The sequence below is a fragment of the Drosophila elegans genome, unplaced genomic scaffold (assembly GCF_018152505.1).
Source record: "Drosophila elegans isolate 14027-0461.03 unplaced genomic scaffold, ASM1815250v1 contig_208, whole genome shotgun sequence".
NCBI classification, from domain to species: domain Eukaryota; kingdom Metazoa; phylum Arthropoda; class Insecta; order Diptera; family Drosophilidae; genus Drosophila; species Drosophila elegans.
The window spans coordinates 15,932,460-15,958,835 of record NW_024545578.1 but is presented as its reverse complement, the minus strand read 5'-3'; the positions used below and the strand labels follow the sequence as shown (position 1 = coordinate 15,958,835).

The window sequence follows — 26,376 nt, the reverse complement described above, 5'->3', positions numbered from 1 at the left end:
ATATATAACTGGTATATATAATACAATTATTAGAACGAAACTTCCAAATGTTTCTTATAATAATTAAATAAACCAAACTTTCCAGAAATCCTAAATCTATAAGACTAGAAAATCGTGTTCTTCTAATTACTTTTATTTGTTGAATTTTGTGAGTATTAAATTTAATTTATGATTGGATATATGTTCAAAAGTCTAAATTAAGTTTAACACATACTTTTGTATTACTTTTGTATAACTTAAAATAAGATCATAAAGCTTGAACGTAGAAAAAACAATTTAATTTGCCTTTAGCTCTATTTAAAATTTTAAAATCAACAGATCCCGCCAATTCACTGTTATCATCTAATTGGTTTAATTTTCTCATTCAAAGACGAAATTAAAATTTGGTAATCATAGAATAAAACCAAAAATCAAAGGTATTGTTATTATACATTAAATTTACTTACCATTTTGAGTTATAATTTAAATCCACCCGCCATCTCTTAGACAAACCGCGTCCGTGTGCGCATGATTCTCCAATGGCCCTTAGAAGCAACCAAACAGTGACTGCGTAAAGTAATCTCCCATCCTGAAGCAGGTCAACAGAATAGCTCCTAGACCTGCATATCAAAGGGTATTCCTGCAGTGGGCAACAGTCCCAACAGCCAACAGTGCGCATGATTCACCAACGGCAGAAGGACGGTCTACCGCTGCCGATGCCGGCAACAATAGCAACAACTACAACAACAGCAACATGAAAGGGCAGTGCAGGCGCAGGGATAAACATAAACAGAGCCACCAGTCAACCAGTCAACCAGTCAGTTTCGGTTTCGGTCTAAATGGAATTGTAAAGGTGGCGGCGACCGAGCCCAAAAGCCATCAGTGCCGCAGTCGGTGTCCATCGCAGTGCGTTCTCCTGCTGGCGGATATATCGGATTCCGAGCCGGACTCGGATACGGATACGGATACGGAAGTGTGTTGCCCAGCGGAAGGCTAAAAAGGATAATTAATTGATGGGCCTGGGGTAGGAAAAGGAAAAAGGCAAAGCCGAATGTGCAGTGGTGTTTCAGTGTCTATTTCGGTGTTCGAGGGGCAGGTGTAGCCCAAATAATTGAACAATTCGGCAGGCAAATCGATAAATGTCCTCATAAATAAGTCGCTCCTGACAGGTGGAGCTGCTCACGTGTGTGCGTTTGATTAATGGCATCTAACCGGGTGAATGTTGCCAAGGATCCCAGCCCTCAATATCGTGTCAATCAACCTAGAATTCAACCCAATGAGGAAACAGTTCGTATTGTAGGTTTCCTTGGAACTGAATCTGGATATGTTATCGCTGTTGTGTCAAGCACGCTTTTCCATGTTTAGCTTTAATCCACGACTCTCAGACTCATCCCACTCACTGCACCTGTGTTAGCTGTGTGTAGAATGTCCTGGTGTTGGCCAAATTGCCTCGACTAATGCCAATTTAATGACTTGCTTTGTGCCTGATTAATCAGGGGACGGCTTGAACGCTGGCCGCACCATCACTTTTTATGTAATCAACTAAGGCGCAACATTCGTTCCACCCTGCAACACTGTACACTTTCCCAGCAATTAAATGCCGACCGGGTCTATAAACAGATCTCACTGTCAGTGTCTGTTGCAGCATTCTTGGGATGTTTGTTGTTCGGGCGCACTTAATGCCAAGTGGAATGAACTTGATGAGCAGCAGTTGCCACTGTTAGTGGCCCACAAAGGCATCTCCTCCGATGGCAGCTGGTAGTGCGGCAATTGAACCCGACTGCTGGGCTGTTGGACTGTTACTCTGCTGGTTGTAGGGTCCTCATAAACATGGCTGAAATACAAAACATGCAATCTGCCGACTCAACAACTTGAACTTGTCGCGTCCACTGCACAAAACTTTTGATGAACTTTCTGTTTCATAATCGTAATCATGGTTTAATGCACCCCAGATAAGTTTAAAGTTTTATAATTGGAATTATGATGAAATTCCATGGGATTATAAGGGGAGTTTGGCAATGCATCACATCTCAGTTCTCTCAAAAATGAAAGAGTAAATTATGAAGGTGATTTTGAGCTAAAAGAGGAAGGCAAACATTTGCTTTTTAGCTAAACCATTAAATTACAAGCCATTATTAGTATAGATAAGATTTAGTTTAAAATTTTATTTTGCTAAAAAAACGTTTCTAAGGGAAAGAAAAAAAGAGTTTTAGAAAAGTTAACTATACTTTTTATATAATAAATATATTTAATTTACATACTTATACAAATAACAATCTAGACCTCACAACAGATTTATTGATTTTCGCAGACACATTAAATGAACAAAATGTATAAGCAATACCAATATGTTAGACTTTATGGCACCATTTAATAATGGCTAGAACTTCACCACGTGTTTAATAAAAGATTATTTTGGAATTCAATCTGTTAAGTCTTAAAAAATCGAACACATCTGCCAATCTCAAAACCGATCAGTGAAACTCCCTATGCTAATGGTTAGCCCCACAATCAATTCCTTCCATTTTCAATTAGCGTTTCCCATCAATCTGGCTGGCAATCAACCAACTCGAGATGGCAGAGGCTATACCTCTAAAAATACGCTATATAGTGTGTGATAGGCAAGTGCAGTTCATGTGCAGTTCCACTGACGAATGCCGGAAAACCGGAGCGCCGGAGAGCGGCTCCGTGAAAATACAATTTTCGGCCAGAGAACACACGGAATAAACGCTCGCGGCGTGTGACCAGTGACAAAAAACAACACGGTCCAAAAGTGAAACCTACCGAAAAGCTTTCCGAGATGGCATACTGTGCGCAGGTTTAGTCGGCATTAGTCGCGCGCGGTACGGCACGGCAAACGATCCACGATCGACGACAAAATCGACACTAAAAACTAAAAACACAAATAACAAAACCACAACGACGACGCATGGACGGATCAGCGGACTCCGTGCGCGATTTTCATTCACTTTTCATTAGCCAACTTCTCGCTCAGTTCTCGAATGCTAATGCTACGTACATATAGATATTACTAACCCGAACAGTAATAAACGAGCCGACCGGCCAGCGGTTTCCCAACTGTCCAGCGGTTCGGCAGTCCAGCGGCGGCAGTTAGAAGGAGAACTCATAATTATCCGTACTAATCGTTAGAGCCAACTTCGCTGTCACGTAATGCCCATTCAATTGAGTTTCATAGTTAATTTTTTGGAATACAATCGGACTGAGGAAAAGCGTTGTCGCCGTTTCTCGTGATTTTTTGGCAAGTAAGGAATATGAAAAGTGACCGAGTGTGTGTTAAATTAAATCACCGCATTATAAATAACTTGGGAAAAATTTTAAATCTAAAATATATTCTCGCCAGATAGATATATATATGTGTATATATATACATACGTATACAAGAGTATCTGCATACGCGCCAAGTAATCGAAGCGACAAAAAATACGCAAAGTTCGAAAAAAACGCGACAAAGTGTGTGCGGGACTGTGTGTGTTTGGCAAATGTCACTTGTGTGTGCGTCACCGAAGATAAACCACGAGCACATAAAAAAACACACACACTCGGTCCATCCGACATAAAAGTATATATTATTCTATTTACGCGCGTGTCTTGTAGCCAAAAAGTAAATCTCAGTCAGTGGCAGCAACAAAATGGAGTCGAAACGCTCTAAAAAAGGACGCAAATCTCGGCCAGCTCAGGATGAGCATCCTCACCAGCAGCAGCAGCAGCATCAGCAGCAGCATCATCATCCCTGGGACGAAGGTAGGCCCATCAAGTCCAAATGGATGCATGCCCACATCGCAATGCCCCACAAATTAGCCGCGCATTACGCATACGCCGCGTGGGTGCTGTAATGACAGTCGTTGACGAATATAGAACAAGTCGTATTCCGTGGGGCTGGTTGAACTACATACATATGTGCAGGGGACTAAGAACATTACTTATGATTGCCTGCCAAATTGAACGGCGACCAAAAACCATGACAAGTTCTCTGTTTTGGCGCCGCAGCGGGTAAGCGGTTCCCCAATTATAGTATACCCTCGTATAGTATGCACAAGCCGACTCCAAAGTTCCCAGGCCCCTGCCTAGACCCAGTCCAACGGAAATCGGCAATCAAATGCAATGGCCCACTAATATCACACAATTGTCTGGCCATTGGGGTAGTACTAAAGCACTGGGTAGATCAATTTAATATGCAGAACGCCGCGAAATCTGTGAACTTGGGGGTTACCATTTAAGTGGTTAATTGAATTTGCCTTCTTTTAAGACTTTTAAGCACTTTGTGTGTGTCAAATTAGATTGGTGTACATTTGCAATTAGACTGCTTTAAGCGTTTGAATTTTTGAAACATAAATAAGTAGCCCATAGAAGGAATTTTTAGACGACATTAAATGTTTACTTGTCTTGTATTGTATAGATTTTAACAAATTTTAAAAATAATTTTAATAAACTGATTAACTTATTCTGCCTTTTAAAAAAACATACAGAATTTAACAATACGTAAATTTACTAGTTCAAGGAACAGCTTTATTATTTTTCCATTTCATTATAGCTAATAATTCTTATTCTTAAAAATATTGTAGAATTCCAAATATCTCAATCATTTTTTTCCATGACCAACATAAAGTTTGCCCTTCATTTATGAAACAAATTTTTTCTGAACAACAAAAACCATAGTTTAAAAAAAAGCTTTGAGAATTTTGAATAGTTTTTCTATCTCAAAACCTTCAGCTCTTTTATTTTAGTTTCATTCTTAGTCATTCTTGACCTTCGCTAGGGCATAGGAAATTCTGCATTGGGAAAATAGAAATTTCCACACAAGTTAACTTATGGATTTCGGAATCTTGTGAATTGCCTGGCATTCAAATAAACAGACCAGACGAACCTAGACGAGACCCATCAACTTGGCTAGCGGCATCTTCTGTTAGCCGAGCACAATGGGCGTGGATCTGGCTATGTGAATTGCCAAACCGGTTGTGAATCCAACGAAGCTGGGGCTTTTGTGAAGTACCGCTAGCCGTTGCATCGATCAAGATTAAAATAAACCATAGAACGAACGTGATCTACAGCCACTTTTATGACTGATGAAAGTGAAAAACAAGCGCAACAAAATTTCGTGCCTATTTCCCAACAATAAAAGCTAGACAAAAAACCGTTTGTGTTCCCGTTCGCAGACGGCCTAAAAAAAGAGCCGGGTTCTTATCTCCGGGGAATGCATAGAACGCAGTGATTGCCACTTGCCGGAAATTTGTTATAGGCAATTAAAACAGCAAAGAGGCCAAGTTCAAGTCCCCTTGTAGCAGTGAGTACTGCACACTGGGCTCAGGGCACGTAGACCGTTCTTCAAACGTCACATGGGTCATATGATGGGGCAGTAAACATATGGTTTCGTTATCTTATCGACGGTTTGGAAACAATTGGTGTAGCGACTTTATCTATTTAACAACCCCGCTGATAAGTAAAAGATCTGTTGTATAATTCTGCGTTTGTGTTTATGACGCTGAGACCTTTGCTCTTTGAGTTTATTGGGAAACTACCTAGACAATGCCTTAACAATACTATCTAAACATTAAAACTACGATTGAAAGCCAAAAACATAATAACTTTATGTTATTATGTCATTTTATTAATTTAATAGTTAAAGGGTTCTCAATTGCACTTGTCTCTAAATAAATTATATAAAATATTACCTAGCTTACCTAGTCTATCTTGGCAATGGTTTCCTGCATTAATGTATTATTACGGCTCTAGACATCAGTCAATTGTGAAGTCAGCTGCTATTCTTAGCAGGCACATTTATGATTATTATATTATGAACCATAAATCAATAAGCTCCTCAAGCTCGCTTCAATTTGATATTGCAGCTACTTTTGTATAATTTATTGACAAATCATGCAGTGTAGAAACCAGGGGTAAATTCCTGTTAGCCAACCTGTGCTAAAATGTTCAACCTAAAATGACGGTAAAAACTTAGCATTAAATTAGCATTAGACGGTAAATTAGCATGGCGAAGAGAACCGATGATTCAGACTAGGTGAAAATTGCTGGTAATTGGCAGCGGAACTGGTCTCTGATCGGTTGGAGGAGGCTGCCAAAAAAAATACAAAAAATAGCACGGCTAATGGTGGTTTGATTGATTTCCAATTAGCAACAAATCGCATCCCATCACATGACCAGCGGTTTGTAAAACAAACTTTGACCTAATTGCAGGCCTTCCAGCATCGAGTCCCCAAACAAATAGAGCAATTCCCAGCACGGGCACAGCACTGACCCGATTTTTGACCTGTATGGCACCAGTGATTGGTAAAGATTTGTCCCTTTTTGGTCTTGTTCTCTGTTCCGCCATGTTCATTCACAAAGAGATCAAGAGATTTTCTCTGGCAACATGTTGCCACTATTGTTTACATTGTGTCGGGTCTCCCGATGGTCTGCATCTCATTCCCATCGGCATCAGAGTTTTATGTGGTTCGAGGCTCATCGGAATCGTTCACTCATTCTTGTCCGTACTTTCATTATTTATGAGTGGTGCTCGTGTTTGTGTTGTGGCAAAAGTTCCTTAACTTTTGCCTTTGATTTAAGTACTCAGTTTGTGCCGTCGTTTCTTCAACCCATCCAACTGTCTGTCATGTGGGCTACCTATACGTATACGTTATATTCTCCGCCTGTTTGATTTGATTGGATTTCTGCTCTGTCGCTTTCGTTTCGTATCGTTTCGTTGTGTTCCATTCCGTTGACGTCGTCTTCGTTTTGTTGTCGCCCGCCGTCGGTGTATTTTTATTTTCAGTTTGGAACTTATCGTCAAAATGAAGGAAAGCCAAAATGTATGTATATGCCAGAGTTCTCCCTGAACTATATTTATAGGTACATAAATAATTCAATATCTGACCAGTCAAGGTCGGAAACCGAAAGCTTCTGCGTGGGCCGTTGGCCTGGGCATTGAAGTGCAATAAAAATATGGAAAATTGCTGGGCCCAACTATGAGTGGAAATCAATTAAGCTGGGCAATTTCCATTTCAGTTCTGCCGGTTTGCATTGGCTGGTAATAATTAAGCCGTGCAATGAACTCGCAATGCTGCAATTGTGTCACCAGAATTTATTTTCACAACAAGCAAAAACTGGCCGAGCAAAAAAAAACAACAAAAATTTAGCCGGGATGGCGACCTGAATCCACATAACGCATACGCAATGTGTGCCAGATTCTCATCCACACCGCTCATTCATTAGAATATGCTCAGCGGTGGCCAGACACATATCTTCCAAGCAAATTCCAACCGAACAACAGGAAGGAGTCTAGGTACAATTTATTTTCGGTTGGAAATATCTAATGCTTTACCAAAATTTTGGAAACACAACAAATTATTCATTGTCTGAAAATTAAAAATTAAATTATAAATTTATTTTAGTTTTAACTTTTAACATTCCCCAAAAATTTCTAAGACCCACTTAAAAATAAATCATGTTTACATTTTAAAAGCAATTTTTACTTCTCAAGATTTCAACTCTTTAAAGCAAAGGGTAGAGTAAGAAATTAAATAAGATCGGTAAACGAAAAAAAAAAATTAAATAACAATTATTGTTAGTATTAAACTAAACTATCATTTTCATAATTTTAGAGAGACTTTCGCAACACTATTTGTAAGAGCAAGTGTTGGAGGGCAGGGCAGACTAATGAATTGATTTGCCAAGTGCTCTGGCTAGGACCAATTCGAAAACCACTCATCAATAACTTGGCATGCCGTGGCGGCCCTTGAGTGCGTTACGCTTAAATGATTCTAAATATAGTGGAGAGCGCCCGGTCGCAATGGCGACCTTGAGCGCTTGACGTCGCCACATTCGCATGCAACCAGTGGCGAAAGTGCAACACGCTGGTGGATCCCATGGAGGAGGTGGATGAGGAGGTGGATGAAAAGGTGTCCCCCTGTCTCTTCTCTCGCATTTCAATCAGCATTTCACGTTCAGCGATTCGAGAGCAACGTCAAAGCTTCAACGTCAGCGACAAGTTTGCTGCCGGCGACGCTGCCACAAGTTTTGCTAGTTTTGTTTTCAGCGTCAGTTTTTTACTTGCTAGTATTCAAAACGCGATTAGACGTCTAACATGTGAGGCTCAAGCGCCGTCCAGAAACATTAGCTACGTTTTTTTCTTTTCGGTTATTTTTTCCAAATTATTATTATTTTGTTTTTACGCAATCTATTTAACTAAGCTACCAATGATACTAACGAAAAGTTCCTACGACTATGGTTTATGTTTTCCTCAGTGTCGCTGGCAATTATGGTGAGTGAGCCGGCAAACATTTAATTGATTTGCATGTTACGCAATCCGTACGGGACAAAGGTTCAGAGTTCGGTAATAAATTGACAACTGTGTAATGGTAATGGGTGCCTTGGCTCGACTATTTATAGAGTTGATGTATCCACACGCGCATTACGTATACGCAGCGTTCGACGGCGGCGAGTTCTACTCCGACTCTCCCGCCGGATTTCCCACCTCTTTATCTGACTGCTCACAAATTTGTGTTAAGTTCAGCTGCGACAGTGCTCATGAACTTGTCCGTGATTCGGTTTTGTATACGGATAGGATTGATTTCCATTGAAGGCCGCGGAGGAGGCGAATGCTCCCGGAGGCAGTTGTCAATGCTCATTTATGTATGAAAAGTTGATTTTGAGGAAAAGCCTCAAACCGAATTCACTCAACTGCAAACAGAGGCTCTCCATCTAAAGCAAGTCAAGCCAAGGCAGTTACGCTCGAATTGTTATGGTAAATTCATCCACACGTGGATGTTTGAACAAGAGGAAAAGCAAATATGAAATGTGTTAGAGGGGAAATCGGTCCAGTTGATTGAATGTTGTAAGATCAAAAGGTATGTTCAGGTATTGTAATGCTAAACATTTTACAGGGCTGAGAAGTCCAAGGGTGAGAGATCAAAAAGTAAAAGAAATGGATGAACAGAGAATTTCCAACATTGAGAAACATGTAGTTGTTTTCTTAAAAAAAATCTACCCTAATTGGTTTTCTAACTAAATAGGTACTTTGGAAAAAAAAATTAAATAGTCATAAAAAAACACTTATTAGGAGAACATATTAAAACAAAAAAAAAACAAATATAAATAAAATATATTAGGTAAATAAAAAGACCATCATTGATCAACAAAAAAATTAAATAGTAATTACTAAGTCTTTAATCTTTAAAATAAAATATTGAACTTTGGTCAACCTTTTGTCTAAGTTCCTACATCTAAAGTTTATTTGGCATCATTTTCTTATAATTACCTATTTAAGCATATGTCAGAGGAGTATAAATTTTGCCATGATGTCACTCTCAAAGGGAAAACAGCTACGAGAGCCAAGATTCTTACCTCATTAAACCCCATATGGGAAGTGCTTAAAGCGATTTGTCATGATATGACAAATTGAATATAATGAATGAAATTTTCCTTATTTTTGATTGCATTTTTTGGCATACCATATCGATAAAGCTCTTCGTTCAACCAAAGGCATAACCAAAAAGGCGTAACGAAAAACGAAATGTTGTTTTGTACAAACAATTAAGTTCCGTGGGCTTGTAATTTTTGATGAGATTACGTTAGACCCCAGTACATGCTAATATTATATGTACTGCAGACACATGTGTGTCTATATAGCAACGATAAGCAAACAATAATTGTTGAATGTAAAAACACACAACGAGAATTGGGCTCATGAATGTAAAACGAAATTTACTTTTGATTTTTGTGGTTTTTTTTTTTTGGCTTTTTTTTGTTTTTGGTGGTTTGTAGTTGGTTCCTCTAGGTGCTCTTGTTTATCCGCGGTGTGCTAAATTAACGATAATATGTGTGTAAAAACTGCAAATTGTTTACGACTGGTTGTGTGTGCAACTATTTCTCGAACGCGGAGCAACGAAAAACTAAAACAAAATAATGGCAGAAACCATGAGAGAACGCGAGCGAGGAATAGTAAAATTTGTTAAGCATAAGTATAAGTATTTTGAAAGAAAAACAATTGAGCGCAAAGCGAAGGAAAATTAGTCTCTCAACGGTTTTTTTTTCGGGGTTCTGTGCTGTACTGTGCTTTGCGAAAAATCCGTTTGGACGGGCCAGTTGCCAGTTGGCCCCGGACAATTTCAATGCACGGCTCGTGTACCCGCGAATTGCGCTGATATCCGAGATATTTGTGAGCAAATCAAACCCCGAGAAACCCAACCACGTTCGATTGATTTTTATTTTCGAAAATAAAAGGCAACCGAAAACGAACAAACCAACGAAAAACGAGAAGCTGATATCGGCCAGGATTTGAGTTATACTGGTTGATCAATTGTGGTAAAGGAACATATACTTCACAAATTTTGCATTTGCCATTTGCCATTTCGCATTCGACATTTTCGCATTTTGTATTTCGTAATTGCAGCTTTCGATATCGAAACTGAGAATTGTTAAGAGAATGTTTATATGTCCACCAGCGTATTGTATTGTGTTGTCTCTCGTTTCTCGAGTTGCGACTTATGTAACTATGTCTTGTCTAGTGTCCGCCGTTTGCGCTTATTTTTAGCACCTGTTGCTGGCAGAGTGTAAACACCTCACTTACTCTTTACCCTGTTTGTTTCTCACCCTCTGGGTGCCCCCTTGTAGTGTCGCTACCTGGCGCTGGAACTGGCCCCACTGAGCAGCCGACCATACTCCTGATCAACGGCATTGCCAGCGATTCGCAGCTAGAGGAGAAGCAGGTGAAAGCGGCCGCCTTGAAGCTAGCCCTCGACAACAACAACGTCGAGACACCGACACCCCTGCCGCACAAAGTGCCCACAACGCCCGGCGGCTCCCATCTCCTGGACTTCGAGTCGCATCTCATCGAGAGCATTGCCGACGAGGCCAGTGGCGTGGGCATTCGGGAACTCACACCCTTCGAGCAGGAACTGCAGCAGGGCACCTCCAAAGTGGGCACTGATGACGCGGAGCCAGTGATCGAGGTGGAACCAGCCGGTGCCAAGACCAAACAGCCCGTGGAAACCTCGCCGCCCACCCGTCAAATCGCCGAAGTCGACGAGACGGCCACTCCGTCGGAGGAAGTGCGTCGCACCGCCGAGCAGTTGGTGGATGAGATCGAGCAGGAGCTGATCCAGGCCCTCAGCAGGGATGTAGACGAGGCACAGCGGGTGCACCAGGATCAGATCCAGCGAGACCGCAACCAGATCACCGCACTCTCGCAGCAGGTTGAGGTGCAGCTAAACGAGCTGACCGGCATCTTGAAGAACAAACCCCAGGCGGAGATTGTCTTGGAACTGCCGCAGGAGGAGGAGCAAAAGCCATCCAAGCCACTGGTAGCCGCGCCCAACGAACTAAAGCTAGTGGAGGTGCCAACGCCGAAGACCGAGGCCGAGGAGCAGGAGCGCAAGGAGTTCATCGACTCACTGCCGCAGATCGAACAGAATCGCCAAACCGGAAGCGGATCCGAGGAGACCGATGCCCAGCGACTCTCGGCGGACTGCAAACGGGAGTATTACCAATCCTTGAAGAAGTACCTCCTGCACAGCAGCCAGGAGAAGCCACCAGTGCCACTACAAACATATCGCTGGGAGGATCTGAAAAGAGCCAAGGAACGGGTAAGTCAATGTCATGCAAATCTTACATTTTATTTTTAATTTATAGAGCAGCTTTTACTTTCTAGTATAAAAATAGCATTTCCTCCAACATCAGGAAACTATAATATTTTTAAAAGCCGCCATAGTTTTCAAAGCACTTAATGCACAACATTTTAAAAAGGCATAACCAATTTTATAAGTGGAAAAGCTACATTTTATTCTTTAATAGCAAAAAAGCTTTTATTTTCTGAAATATCAATCAAAATTCCAACATTATTTGATGGCCTTCAAAACATTTAAGACTTCTATATGTGGTTATGCCGCCTTGATTTATCCAATAGAAATAATAGAACAAGAATATATAAATAAAAAGAAACGCTTCAGTCTAGGTGCCGCGACTATAAGGTATTGTTACTCATCTTATTAATTTTAAATTAGATATGCCCTCGAAAACTATTGGTTTTATGGTGGAGCCATCTGATCCTGATCAAGAAAATATACTTTGATAAAATCTAGTCTGAGAAACACAACATTTCAGATAATGAGAAGCAATGATCTAATTGTAATTTCAGTTTTCAATAGATTGTATGATTTTCTTTTCTCTAATTATTTTTTTTCTTAATATAGAGCGGTAGTAGAGGAAATAGGATTACTCACAAAATTTAATTTTAGAAATAATTGTATTAGTAAACTGTAAATTTGAGGTTTCGAAACTGATTCTGCTTTTGTTTTCCCAAGTAAATAAGCGGCAATTGAATTCAAAACAAAGAATAGGGACATCAATTATGATTTTAATTTATAAAGTTTAGTGCCAAGATTTTTAGATAATTAGGTATTTAGGGAAAATATTCTTTTTTTATTATTATTGTAGATTGAAATGCATAGGTATAGATAGTATATAAGAATATGCCAACTAAATTCCTGATCAAATCCCGGCTAGTTGTCATGGTTTTTTCCTTCTGCTTCGTCACTTTCAGGGCGGCTATCCCTGGACACATCTGTACAAACGACCACTGGGACCCGACGAGCAGCCGGAGATTGTGCTGCTCCTGCGGAAGTCCCAGGAACTGCGCTTCAAGTCCGAATCGCCCAAGTCGCTGAAGAAGGTGCGCTACGACGAGCAGGTGCTGGTAAAGGAGACCGAGCGTTACATCCAGGACCTGTCCGAGGACGAGGCGGTAGCCACCACCACCGACGACAGCAGCGAGGAGTCCTCCGACTCGGAAACCGAGTCCGAACGGGAACAGCACAACGAGGACGCTCTGAGCGAGTGCATCTCCTGCGTTTCCGACTCCGTGCTGGCGGTTGGAGGTCACGCCCGACCACGTAAGACGAACCGCCTGGCCCACATCCGCGACCTCATCCGGCGCAGGCGCAGTGGTCGCACCCACGAGGACGCCCAGTCACTGCCCGGCAACTCCGCCAATCCCAGTCGGCAGAGCAGCGTTCACGAACTTGCCCCGCCGCCGGGATCCCTCATCCCCGGCACCGAGAAGCCTGCGAAGACCAGCAAGCCCAAGCAGGGATTCGACATCATGAAGAAGCTGAAGAGCCTGGCCGAGCGCCAGAAGAAGCGGCTGAACATCAAGAGAATCACCCTCAAGAAGGAGGATAAGATCGTCCTGGGCGAGCAGCAGAAGATCATGAAGCTGAAGGCCTCGCCCAAGTCAGATCGCAGCGAGATTCCGCATTTCATCGAGAAACAGGATTCCGACGACATCCTGGAGCTGGTGGAATACGATGAGTCACCCTGCCGCAAGCGCACCAAGGAGGAGCTGCTGGAGGATCAGCCCAGTGGCAGTGGAAGCGGTCGAGTGCCGGAGCCCGAGGAGATCATCGAGTTGCCGGTGATCAGGACTGAGACAGAGGCTCCCACTCTGGAAGTCACCCAGCCCGCAGAGGAGAAGCTGGAAAACAAAGAGGAAAAAGACGCTGAAACTGAGGAGGACCCGCCCAAGAAAACACCTCGCATTCGGCGGGAGCATGTGTACGAAGAGATTGGCCAGGCTGGAGCAGTTCACGAGCAGGTGGCGCAGCCCATTCTGGAGCTGGAATCCCTTAAGAAGTCCTTGACGCGTCAGGACAATATGGCCATCGATGAGATCGAGGCGGCCAAGGCCGTGCCGCTGGATCGCATGGGCAGCAGCGAGGAGGAGCAGGTGACCGCCGGAAAGCCCGGCGCCCTGTTCGCTCCCATCTCGTCCATTGACTCCACCTCCTCGGACGAGGAGCGTGCCCGCCTGGCGCAACTTTCGCCCGTGGCCGAGGAGGGTGATGAACCCATGGAGCCTAGTGCCGATCTGCGTCCCTCCCTGAAGAAGGAGGCCTCACCAGCGCCCTCGGACAAGAAGGTGACCTTCTCGCACGTCGAGGACGAAGCGGAACCGCATCGCGAGGATGTGGAGCTGCCCGAGGACGTCCTGGAGGCGGCTACCAATGCGGCCAAGTGGAAGAACGAGAGGTAAGTGGGAGAAGAACTCCAATTGTGAAAACCCCCCAAAAAAAAAGAACACCACTCTTCCCGGCTTGACACTAACACTCAGCACAACCCCAAATCGGCTGCTGTTGCTCTAACCATCTTGCAGACGCTCTAACCTAATTGACTTGCTCATGAAATTGTTACTAACCTTGTTGCCGGGAGCTGGAGGTGGAGCTGCTGGCGAAAGCAGAGGGCGCCGCCGGCTCACCAAGCACCACCGTGCACCACGGTACCAAGACTACCACTACACTACCGACACAGACACCCACGGTACACCCACCACCCAACACTCCCCACGCACCTGGCGCCTCCGGGTCAAGCGATCCGCATCCTGGACGCTCTGCTGCTGCTGCAGTGCCGGCGCCACCAACAAGTTTTGGTAGCGGGCTCAGGCCGAAAGGTGGCCTGAAATGATTTAGACTTAAGGTAAGACCCCAAGTAGAGTACAGTGAATATCGGATTAACAGACACTTAGGCGTCAGAAATTCTATTTGAAGTAGCATTTAAAGTGCATTTTGACATGGTCAAAACTTAAACTTAATGCTTAACTGCCTGAAAAACAGTAACTTTGCCTTCTTCTTGTTACAAGAAAAAGAATCAAATTGCTTAAAAATATAGCTACACAGGAAAAAGTGATGACAACTGATAAAATGTAATCCTCAATTTCCTCTTAATATCGTAATTTACTTTTTTATATCAATGTGGTGAAAACTATGTTTTTTATCCTTGCTGGGGATATTAATTTTTAGTTCAGAAGATTGTAACTTAGTAAAGCAGATATTGACGACCCTATAAAGGATATATGTTCTTCCTCCTATATATTCTTTGCCGATTATTCAAGCAGAGTAACAGCTATAAAATTAAAAAAACTTTTTTTTTTTTAAGCTTGGCCAATTGGTGGTAAAACATGTATTTCAATTTTAAAGCTTTAAAGTGTCTTTTAACCGATAACTACTCTACTCCACTGCACTTTCCTCACAAAAACGTGTCCGTCCTTTAACTCCCTTCATCGGTGATGGTTAAATAAATATGAAAATATGTAAAAAACATATTTAAATGTGTGGGGATTTGGGTTAATGGATTTACGATAAAAGCGGAACGGGGTGGAATAAGCAGGAACCCTTGACTTCATGATCATAAAAGCACTACTCCCAAAGGTCACGCCACGTCCGCTTCCTTAGGACAAATTCCAAGAAGTAATTACATGGATAAGTGGGGAGCAAACGACGCGTGTCAAGCTAAAATCAAACGACAAATTGAAGAGTATATTTAGCGCTCTAAAGGTCGACGAATGACAAGAAGATTTCCGGCAGGCGTACCAAAAGGCCCCCAAAAATAGAACGATAAAGTGCAGGCCGAGCGACTAATTGTTACTCCTCCTTGTTCATCTCACCACTGTCCTCCGCCCCACCACCCCACTCACCACAAAAACTCACCACGATCGTAATTATGAGCAGACAAGTAGCTGTGTCGCCACACTTATACAAAGACGCGTCTAATCCGTGTCGCTTCTACATAAAGGTATACATATGTACATACATATGTGTGTTTTTGCTAATTTTAAAGAAAAACATTTTCATCTTTCGAACAAGAAATTCGGTTGAACAATTGTGTCGCACAAATGGCGAAAAGCTCTCCCATTCCTCAGTCCTGGCCGAAAATCGCAACGATGTAGACGCGCTCGCGCATTGACAATCAAACCACCACACATACACATAACGGGACCAAAAACACCAGCTCAAATGCGAGCGACAGGGACAACAACATAGTGTGATCCCAAAGCCCGGTATCGATAATCGATTATTAACCACTTAGTTGAGTAACTAATTGAAACGATTGCAACACAACCAGAGCGAAATTCTTAGGTGCCCCGCAAGAATTTCGAATTCGGGGCAGAAATTAAATTCAATGTCTGCTCTGGTGGTGCTTAAAAATAGCCACCGACGACGACGACCGCACAACGAAAACGAACAAAAGCACAGAGATTGGCAATAAGCGGAGGAGGAGCAGGAGGAGGAGAAGAGGAGGAGGAATTTCGTCCGGGGACAAGTGAACAAGTAATAGTTGGCGATCATGTTGAACTCCCGCCGATCGGCCTCCGTGGGCGCCTTGCCCGCCGAGAAGCGTCACTTTGTGTCCCGCCAGGAGAGTGCCAGTGGCGCCTCCTTGGACGTCCGCTGTGCCTGCCAGTACTTCATGTGTGAATCCTTACTTCCCGAGCGAGTAAATCCCGTGGACTCGCGTCCAGGTTCCCGCTTGAGTGGTCATGCCGAGGAGCAGTTCCCCCCCGCCCATCTCAATGTGCTGCGCGATGATCTGTCCGCGCACAGCTTCGAGGTGGTGAGTCATGCGGATGTGGCCGCACCTTCGGTGGACCTCAGCTTCATGGAACGCTATCCGGAGCTAGAGCAGACTGCCCGTTCGCGGGGATTGGTGGTGCGCAGCATCTCGGACGCCACAGAGCCGGATCAGTACTCAGCCCCCCATCAAGGTGTAGGTGGACCCATTGTGGGGGGAAGAAGGCGACAGTTGTCCATGGGTGGCTTATCCTCGGGCAGCATGGGTCGCTTTCCCGACACCCTGTCGATGAGAAGTGGTCCCTCCGTGCGCCGCATCTCGGCCGGGAACTCCAAGACGGACTTGTACTGTGCGGACATCAATATACCCAGTGGAGCACCAACGGGAGGACGTCGCTCGGCCAGCACCAGTCGCAGGGCGTCCAATGCCGATCTCTTTCAGGCCAGCATAGTGCCGGGATCGCTGCAGCCGCCGCAACTCAATCTGATACCAGCCACAGCTAGTCCGGCACTGATGGACCAACCACCTCTCTTCCCGTCGCACCAAGCCTCGCCAGCTCCCTCGCAGCAAGACTTCCGAATTGCCAAGCCACCACTTTCAACGGATTACATGCGTCCCAGCGCTGCCAATAAGGAGAACCAGCAGCCCGGAGATATGTTGCCCCAGAATCGACCCATCGATGTGTCCCGCTTCGGAGGTGACGCAGTGCGTCCCTCCTTCCTGGTGGAGTCCGATTTCCAACAGCTGCAAAGTCCCTATCAGTCCACAGTCACACCCATCGATCCGCTAGCCCAAACTGTGGCGGAGTTGGAGCATATCGCCCAGGAGCACAGCATCGTGCGCATCCGGGACAATATCCAAGCGGAGACCAGACGGCCGCCATCCATTGGCGGTGATCTCAGTGCAGCACCCCTGAAAGTGGGTGAGCTGACCAAGATCGAGATCATCCATGACATACCAATGGTGGACATAGATCAATTGGTCCGGGACGAGGAGGAAAGGGCAGCAGAGCATCGCAGCCGGAGTCCCAGACCCTCGCCCAGACGGCCCAAGTCCCCGCCCGTGATGGCCACTCTGCAACTGCCCTCCAGTCGGACCACTAGTCCAACGCCAGCGGACCAATCGATGCCGATGCCGATGCCTCCAACTGGCCAGCAAATCCTCAAGCGCCAGCACACACCGGAAAGGCAACTCTCGCCGCAGAGGCAACTCTCCCCCCAAAGACAACTCTCTCCGGAAGGGACCACCATGTGGTCACCGCAGCAACAAAACGTGGCTGGGTCATCCCATCCCACGCCCACTGCCATCAGTCTGCAGGATGCCTCGCCAGAGGTCAAGACTTCCTACACCTCGCGATTCAAATCGATGTTTGGCGCCAAGGAGCCTCGCCAGAAGTCACCCTCTCCCGGTCCGCAGCGTTCCCGCACCCCAAGTCCACAGCTGGGAAGGCAGGAGAAGTCTCCATCGCCGGTGAAGCTGCTTTCCGTGTTCTCGCGTGGGAAACCGCAGGCCATGTCCGTGGTGACCACCTCATCGGCGGCGGTTAAGGGCAAAGAAGCAGAGCCACTGGCGGTCCGGGTGACGGAGACCTTCTCCCTGAAAGTGGACGACATGGATCAGTACTGTTCCCGGCCAGCTAAGCCGCCGGCTCCGCCGCCGAATGCGCAGACCATGTACAGCAGTCGCGAGGATTTCGCCGCCTCGGAAAGGGCATCGGTGGACATAAGCGAGGCCTTCGCACCCGTGGTGGTGTCCTCTGTTCCTCGCGGAGGCAGCGTGAGTGGGGGCAGCTTTATGGCCGGCAACAGGAACCTCTACTCCAGCGAGATCGAGATGCCGGACCCGGGATCGCATGGCCACCACATGAGGGACTCGGCCAGCCGGGATGTGTCTCTCGGAGGCAGTCGACCCCTCATCTCGGTGCCCATTCAGATATCGGGAAGCGGCAGTCACGTCTACCGACCCCTGCACCAGCGGGCTCCCTCCGAGCAGCGCGGATTCGGGGGGCTGGGGATGCAGCGGAAGACCTCGTTCCGGGAGCCGCGCACCCAGTCGCACGACCGCAGCTCCCATTTGGGCCGATCCCAGGAGCAGCTCTACGGGGCCGCTCGCATGACAAAGACGGTTAGTTTCCATTTTGACGAACGCAAATCGCGCCTCGCGGATTTCGAGTCCAACGCGCCCCTGACCCAAAAGCAATTAGACCACAGAGACTTCCTCGAACGGACATATTTCTCTCGGTAAGCCATCGCCACCTTCGCTGTCCCCGATCCCGAGCCCCCGACCTCGACACTCAAGCAGCAGGCCTTCTCTAACCAACCGCTTTTACACCACACACGTTCCATGTTTAAGATCTCTGATCTCCAGATCGCTTAAGCTAATCTTTTGCACTCTATTTATCTATTTTGCAGTGATCATGAATACGAGCCCGTGGGCGTGACGCTGGCGCACGAATCCTCGCCAGCACTTGACGCCCAGGCCGAACTGCACGTGCCCATGGACATCGATTTGCCGCTCAGTTCGGCGGGAACAACGCCACGCACCGAATCGCGCACCGACTACGAAATCCACACCAGCCAGGTGGACTCCAGTGCCCTGGAGGAGCTGCCCCTGCAGCCGGAGAACCGTCGCAAGGGCTTCATGGCTTCGGCCCAGGATCGCACCAAGAAGATGCAGGATGGCCTTCGTCAGCAGGCGGGCAAGCTGCGCACCCGGCTCCAGACCAAGCCAAAGCCCAAGCCCGTTTCCGGCAGTCCCAAGGCCAAGGCCAAGGAGCGACGTCGCTTCAAGGCGCCCGAGTTCTCCAAGATCAAGATGCCCGAGATCAAGCGACCCGACATGTCCAAGCTGAAGGAACTGAAGCGACCCGAGTTCACCAAGTTCAGCAAACCGGACATGTCGAAGTTCAAGTTGCCGGAGAAGTTCTCCACATTGAAGCTGCGACGCAGCAAGAGTTTTAAGGAGAACGAGGGGGAGCTGGGATCGGAGGAGACGCCGGAGAGCACCGGAGCCACTGCATCGCCCACCCAATCGCAGGCGACGCCCAAGAAGAAGTTCGAGTTAAACTTTGGCACCTATCCGCGAGCCTTCCGCAAGAAGAAGCCAGCCGAGGAGCCGGCTCCAGTGGCCATGGAGTCCTCGTTGGGCACAGAAGGTTTGAGTGTGATTCCCAGCACAGAGACGCAACCATCGCAGACCTCCACTAGTTCTCCCCAAGGTGATCGTGGACCAGGACCCGTGCGCTCTCGCTGGGCGGACAAGTTCTCCGATGTGAGCTACAACGACAGTGAGGGATCGCGATACCGGCGCTATGGCAGCGAGCTGGAGAGCTTCGACCGAGAGTCCTCGCTGGAGCGTCGCATGAAGGAGGACCTCGAGGGCACCGAGGACACGGCCAGCGAGGCGCAGCCCCAGAAGGAGATGGGCATCCTGGGCGTGGTGGCCGATAGCAAACAGTTTGCGGAGTTCGATGAGGAGAACCGTGCCATCCATGAGATCTCGAGCAAGCGGTCGCGGGAGTTCAAGCGCCGGCCCATGGTTCATCAGGACTCGGATCTGCGCTCCGAGGACAGCAGGGATGCCGAGGGCTGGACGGAGAAGGACATCCAGAAGAACAAGCTGCTGAGGAAGGCCGAACTGGAGGCGGAGGCTGGCTTCTACAAGTTCCACGACCTGCAGGACGCCCAATCCACGGCCAGCTCGGGCAAAAAGGTGGTCATGGAGCCCATCGACGATGACGAGTTCTTCCTGCGCAAGCGCGGCATTTCCGAGGACAACATCCAGTTGCGTCAGTACATCAGCGAGGCCATTCGCGAGGGCTACGACATGCCCAATGCCCTGAAGCACGTCGGCTACTCCGCGGAGCAGGTGCCCACGGAGTACGGCGACTATGATGTGCCGCCGGCCAAGCCACGGCGCCTGCACCGCAACTACCAGCCGGACTTCGACTCGCAGGAGTTCCAGCGCAGCGACTACGGCGACGATCTGTCCATGTCGCAGAACGGCAGTGAGTTCACCCCCAAGCGACCACTGCGCAAGGCGCGCAGTCGCAGCAAGTACTCCATCGAGGGCAGCCAGGACATCCCCCAGGATGGCGGCAGCAGCATCCAGTACTTCGACGACGACGAGGAGTACCTTCGACCCCCGGCGAGGGATCAGCCGCAGGGATCAGAGCAGGCACTCAACAATCTAGATTTCGGCGGCAAGGCAGCGGCGATGATGCAGGAGGAGCTGGAGCTGCAGCTGGAGCAGCAGCAGCAACAGGAGCAGGAGCGACAGAAGCCCCGTCCGCAGGCACCGAGGCGCCAGAAGAAACGCACAAGGGACGACGCATCCGTCGAAAAGGATGCGGACTCCTTCATCAACGGCTTCGGTGGTAGATCAGTATCGAACACCTTTTTGCAGCCACACGAAGATGTGAGTAGAAAACGGGGGCATCTTTATTTAATGATCCAAATTTAATATGTTTCTTGACTTGTGAATATCAAACTGTTACTGGACTTTCTTTTATTTATCATCGATTAAATATAGTTGATTGGAACTGCTTAATAAATCCCTATTTTCCGTCTCCAGGTAATTGTTTATCGCACTGAGCACGAATATCGTCACATACCGCTAGCCACGCCGGATAGATTTACGGACGGAGCCTCGGCGCGAACACAGCGCTCCGAGGATGACCGCACGTCGCGCGGTGCCGACTCCCTGATCCTGGACGGACACATTAAGGCCAGGCCGGAGGCAGAGGACAACGAGGATGTGGGGCCGCGGACGAGGAGCGATGAGAAGTTCGTGATCGACATGCTGGAGAGCGATGGGTAAGTACACCAAGCACCATGTCTGCCAGCTGGAGAGTTTGCCAGGAGTTGCTTTCTTGCCCGCTTCCAGCTACGCGGTGGTCCGCAAGGAGCCGCTCCCGAAGCCCACGCCACCTGCCCGCCGGAAGAAGTTCACCCGGTCGCCGGGCGAGCGGTTCGCCACGCTGCCCAGCATCCGCGGCTCGCGGGGATCGCCGCCACCGGCTCGACCACCGCCGCCGCAGCAGTACGTGCCCACAGAGGACTCGCCGCTGGTGCCGCGCCGCAGATCCGCGGCCAGCCTGGACGAGATCCCCCTGATGATCAAGTCGAAGTAAGAGTATAGCCTCTTGAGCTTTGACCTTTAGTTTTTTTTTAACGTTGCCGTTAACTTGTTTCGAATGCATTTCTGTTAAGTTTCTATTCTATTAATATTCCTTTTGTTGTTAAGCTTTAGGCTAGGCTAGGCTAAGGCCACTAATCCGATCCTCCCGAGACACGCACTCCACACACACACAATAAAGCAGTCCACCACACAAACAAACACAGCATCTTCTTGCCTTTGGCTTTTGCTCAGTTGCCCAGTTGCTCCGTTGCGAACTGCAGTCCAAGCCCATGATTCTATTTAATGATCCCACCCTTTTCCCTAGCTACGAGTCACAGAAGCAGCAGCAACAGCAGGAGCAGCAAAAGGAGCGGCAGCAGGAGCAGCCGAAGGAGGATGACTACGAGGAGCCGGGTGCACTGGAACGCACCAACCTGCAGTCGGGTGCGGTTATTAACAAGATGAAGTTCCGCCCACTGCCGCCGCCACCGCGTCCTCCGCGCGAGAAGCGCTCCACGCGAGCGGGAAGCCAGACGCTGGAAAACTACGAGGACAGCGAACAGGTGGCCAGCTCCAGCCAGGCGGATAGCTACGACCAGGGTGAGTTCGAGGTGGAGGTGTCCACGCAGACGGACCCGCTGCCCGATGACTTTGTGTGCGAGGAGTTCGAAATAACGGAGGACATGAAGATCATCGAGCCGCGACGCTCTAATGGATCGGGCAACAAGACCCTGGAGGATCTGCTTCGCAGCGTGGAGGCAGCCCAGGAGCAGGACGTCGTGGACGGGGCCCGCGTCCTCACGGAGGACGAGCAGCTGGCCAAGGGGCTGCAGAGGTTCCGCGACGCCAACCAGCGCAGCATGTCGGAGCGATCGAGGGCCTCCTCCCAAGCGGATCGTTCCAAGTCGCTGAGTCGTCCGCAGACGCCCTCGTCGGCGGTGATCATCGAGCGGCGGGTGCCCACGCCCAGTCTGACGGCTGGCGAGGATGATGCCGCGGTGCAGGCCTCGCTGATTGTGCGACCCATCAGTGCAGCCGATCTGATTGACGACGACCTGCGGCGCGAGGAGGAGGAGCTGCGTCGCGAGGGCCTGCTCTCGGACAGCTCGGTGCAGAGCAAGTCCGACGTGGAGGATGAGCACGGCGAGGTGGCGTTGAGCGACTATGCCGCCAGTTCGGCGGACCTGGATGCAGCGGTGGAGCGACTGCAGCAGGCGCAGCTGGAGAGTGACTACGAGAGCCGGCTGGAGGATGACGAAGTGGAGCGCACGCTCCGGGACAGCGAGTACGAGGAGGAGGAGAAATACTCGGAGCAGGAGGAAGAGCAGGAGATAGCCCGACTCGAAAAGGAGCTGACGGAGCAGGAACTGGAGGAGGCTCTGGAGAAGGAGCTGCAGGAGGCCATGGAGAAGGAGCTGTCCGACTACCGCCAGAAGGAGCGGGATCACGAGGAACAGGAGCAGGCCTTCTCCGAGGAGGAGTTGGCTGCCTCCGATATCGATTACCACCAGTCCGAAGAGGAACAGGCCACCTCCGAGGTGGAGTACCACCCATCCGAGGATGAGCATCCCTTGTCAGAGGGAGAGCAGCCACTTTCCGAGGAGGAGCATACGCTCCCCGACACGGAACAGCCACCATCCGAGCCAGAAATCCTGGCCGTGGAGGAGCCCATCCAGAAATCCACCGCTAGCGAACCCACCGAGGCCGAAGTTGAGCTCAAGTTCGTGGCCACGTTGCCCACCGAAGAACCCGCCTATGCAGCCAAGGTGGACGAGCTGGAGGAGGCACCTCTGCCACCACCACGCCGCAAGTCCACCACCGCCCTGGAACCCATGGCCACAGCCATTCTGACCATTGCCGAGCACTCCAGCCGCGAACTTACACCCATCCAGACGGTGCAATCCCCGCCAGAACCACAGTTCCCCAGTCGCCTGGCCGAATTGGAGGTGGAACGATTGCGGGTCCATGCCCTGCAAGCTGGCCAGATCCAGGTGTCGCAGCTCCATGGCGGCGAGATCAAAGCAGGCGATCTGGAGTGCAAGTCCGGACAACTGGTGGTGCAGAACATCGAACTGCCGCCCGGGTTCATCGAGGACATTGTGGAGCGGGTGCGGGAGCAGCGTCCTTCGCTGCTCACCACCGAAACCCAGACCAGCCGGCAGGCCAGCAGCGAACCCGCCTCCTCCGAAAAGGAGCAGCCGGTGAAGCCACCACGTCACAGCAAGACCACCGAGCAATCGCCCGCGATCGCCGCCAATCTAGACGAGCAGACCCAGACGGAGGCGGGCCTGCTGCCTCCGCCGCCGGCAGCCTATCCCAGTGTGGAGTACCTCCAGTCACTGGCGCCACTGGCCTTCTACAATCTGCAGCGCAGCGCGGAGGCCGAGCAGGCGGAGGCCTCTTCGGAGCGGGCCGATCGCAAGGCACCGCACAAATGCCGACGTCGTCATGTCCAGGAGCACATCGAGCCGGAGTCTGGCTCCGAGGCGGAGGAGCAGCTGGTGGAGCGACCACGTTCGCGATCGCGACGCTCGCGCACCCGCAGTGCCACCCAGCCACTGGAGGAGGATTACGACCTGGAGGACCAGCCCAAGACGGTGGTCCAGGCGGGACGCCAGTTCATCTCCGCGTGCAGTCTGGAACTGGTGAACATCATCAACCAGCTGACGCACTACGTCCGCGGCGAGGCAGTGGAGCCACAGCAGGCGCCACGCAACGTGTCCGCCCTGATGGTGCTCTTCATCCTGATCACGTTCGGAGTGCTGGTCTTCCTGCTCACCGGGCGACAGGTGCACACACACCACTGGGACTACTTTAATCCGCCCGGGAACGAGCACGGACGGCAGACGTGAGGGACTGCGGGGAGTCCACATGCTGGTTTGGCTATCCCTTGGGGCGGTCTTGCATTTTGGAGCATCGAATCTGGCCAAGAAACATGGCCACGGGGTGGAGAAACGAATTTAAACGCGGCCAGGTGTCCGCTCGAAACTTGAAGGCCTTAATGATACTAACGAGAAATTACTTTAGGAAAGGTGCGCCGGATGGGGGCGGAAGTGGGCGAGGGGCGTGCCCGTGCTACTAGTCACACAAAACAATCGAAACCAGAATCCCAGTTCAATCATCCATCATGCAACATGCATCGTCATACACATACCGACATCTAACTTGTACTAACCAGAAATATAAAGGGGAACACATTTTTCAACATTGTCTACCAACGATATAGAGAGATCTATATGAAAACAACGACCATGTATTAACTATGTACTTAACACATGCTATGTATGTACATAGACGTTTTCAGTTTTCAGTTACGCGAAGTTTCATGCGAAGAAGGAGCGAGGACCACTAATCCAATAAACACTTATTTTGTTTGCTCATATTTTCTACCACTTAAGGCAAAGCGAGAGAATCAATTGTTGAACAAATTGTTGTTTAATTTAGACCAAAAATTAGCAATTAATATACAAAACATACACTCTTTTTCATTGAATTCATTTGAACGTTATTATTTGAAATGCGAGTACTTAGCCAGAAAGTGAACTTATATCTTAAATATATAGAAGCGTATTTTCAATAAAGCAAAATGATATAAAACAAACGTAATTTTGTTTCCATACCAGGAGCGGGTAGCTAAGTAAGTCTATAGACTATAGATGTATTTGCTTTACATCAAGAAGTCCTCATCGTATTGAACCATCTCGCGGTGATCCTTGTGACTGCCTTTTTGGGACTTACTGGCGGCTAAAATTGTATGCCATGTGTTATGTTAGGGCTCAAAGTATACGTTTTAAGTACTCACCAATGGATGACCAGACTGCCGACGACGAGGCATCGTTAATGGGCTCAATCTGGGGCTGACGTCTAGCCAGCTGCACCTGCAAATTGATGCCATTCACATTCTTTCCATGCATTTCCGCAATGGCCCGATCGGCGGACTCTGGCTTGGCGAAGGAAACAAAACCGCGACTGCAAGAGATTAACAAGGTATTTAAGAATAAGATGGGAATATGGATGTGTAAAAGAACGGGAAGGCAAAAAAGTCACAGGTGGTATTGTAGAACAACCGGGTGATGCAGAATTCTCTTGAAAGTGTTGAAAGCGTTTTTACCTCTTCTCAATCTCCATGGAAACATTGACAATTGTGCCGTAGTCGTTAAAGGTCTTCTTCAGGAAATCCTCGGTGACCTTGTTGCCGGACACGAAGATGGTGTTACCAGCTCGTGGCTTCTCCGGCTGGACCGTGTCTATGACCACCTTCTCGGGCATGCCGCGCTCCTCGCGATCCCGCTCCGTGGCAAAGTGCTGGTAGAGATTCTGGCGGCGCGGTTCCTCCTTGATGATCTCGCTAATGATCGTCTCCTGGGCCACGTCGTTCTGGGTGGAGGAGAAGGGCTGGTACGAGGCGACGCTGGTCTCCGAGGTGGAGCGCTTGGCCCGCTCCTGTCCCTTGGGTCGCTTAAAGGAGGTTTGATCCTGTTTGGTCTGCTTTTGGATGGCGGGAATGGCGCCGCTTTTGATCAGTTTCCGGGCCACCTCACGAGCATCCCGGGCATCAGTTGGACGCTTCAGTGTCAGAGAACTTTCTGGCTCCGGCTTGGGTGCCTTATGCGCCTGCAGTGCCTTTTTCTGAATATTAAAACGCATTTAAGTCGAGAACAACTAATTTTTTTTTAGGGCTTTTCCTCACCTTCTTCTTCAGCTTTTGGTACTTGGCCTGTAGCATCTGCTCTTCTTCAGTCAAATTGCTGGGGAAGTGTATGTAGACCATTTTTGAAAAAGATAACTGTATATTCTTATTTCTTTTGTTTTTTTGCAACTAGTTGAAAGGTTTGTTTAGCCTCTTGTACAAAATATTACGGATTGGTTCGTAATGTATACAAATTTTCCTTGTTTATTTTTTTCGCCGCTATGACTGTTAGAGATGGG

The 26,376-nt window shown here is 48.4% G+C and overlaps 3 protein-coding genes across 11 annotated transcripts; 2 read left to right on the top strand and 1 right to left on the bottom strand.

The window, feature by feature from the left end:
• Window positions 1–584: 584 nt before the first annotated feature.
• On the top strand, window positions 585–2,719 carry LOC108147378. Its single transcript, XM_017273812.2, has 2 exons — window positions 585–952; window positions 2,515–2,719. Exons 1-2 carry the CDS (start codon window positions 734–736, stop codon window positions 2,704–2,706), a joined length of 411 nt encoding a protein of 136 aa, XP_017129301.1. The 5' UTR covers window positions 585–733; the 3' UTR covers window positions 2,707–2,719.
• An 89-nt stretch (window positions 2,720–2,808) lies between these two features.
• LOC108147433 (trichohyalin) lies at window positions 2,809–25,048 on the top strand. Of its 9 annotated transcripts, XM_017273912.2 has the most exons (9): window positions 2,816–3,242; window positions 3,595–3,741; window positions 6,190–6,282; window positions 10,603–11,573; window positions 12,530–14,013; window positions 18,741–20,745; window positions 20,902–21,143; window positions 21,214–21,456; window positions 21,773–25,048. In XM_017273912.2, exons 2-9 carry the CDS (start codon window positions 3,630–3,632, stop codon window positions 24,297–24,299), a joined length of 7,677 nt encoding a protein of 2,558 aa, XP_017129401.1. In that variant the 5' UTR covers window positions 2,816–3,242; window positions 3,595–3,629; the 3' UTR covers window positions 24,300–25,048. The 9 variants fall into 9 exon arrangements, with proteins under 9 accessions (XP_041563988.1, XP_041563987.1, XP_017129401.1 ...); XM_041708051.1 differs by lacking the exon at window positions 6,190–6,282; XM_041708052.1 differs by lacking the exon at window positions 21,214–21,456.
• On the bottom strand, window positions 24,929–26,376 carry LOC108147434 (negative elongation factor E). The gene is made up of 4 exons (XM_017273922.1): window positions 26,138–26,376; window positions 25,559–26,076; window positions 25,250–25,416; window positions 24,929–25,191 (listed from the first exon to the last, which is right to left on the bottom strand). The coding sequence occupies exons 1-4, from the start codon at window positions 26,216–26,218 to the stop codon at window positions 25,115–25,117; spliced, it is 843 nt and encodes a 280-aa protein (XP_017129411.1). The 5' UTR covers window positions 26,219–26,376; the 3' UTR covers window positions 24,929–25,114.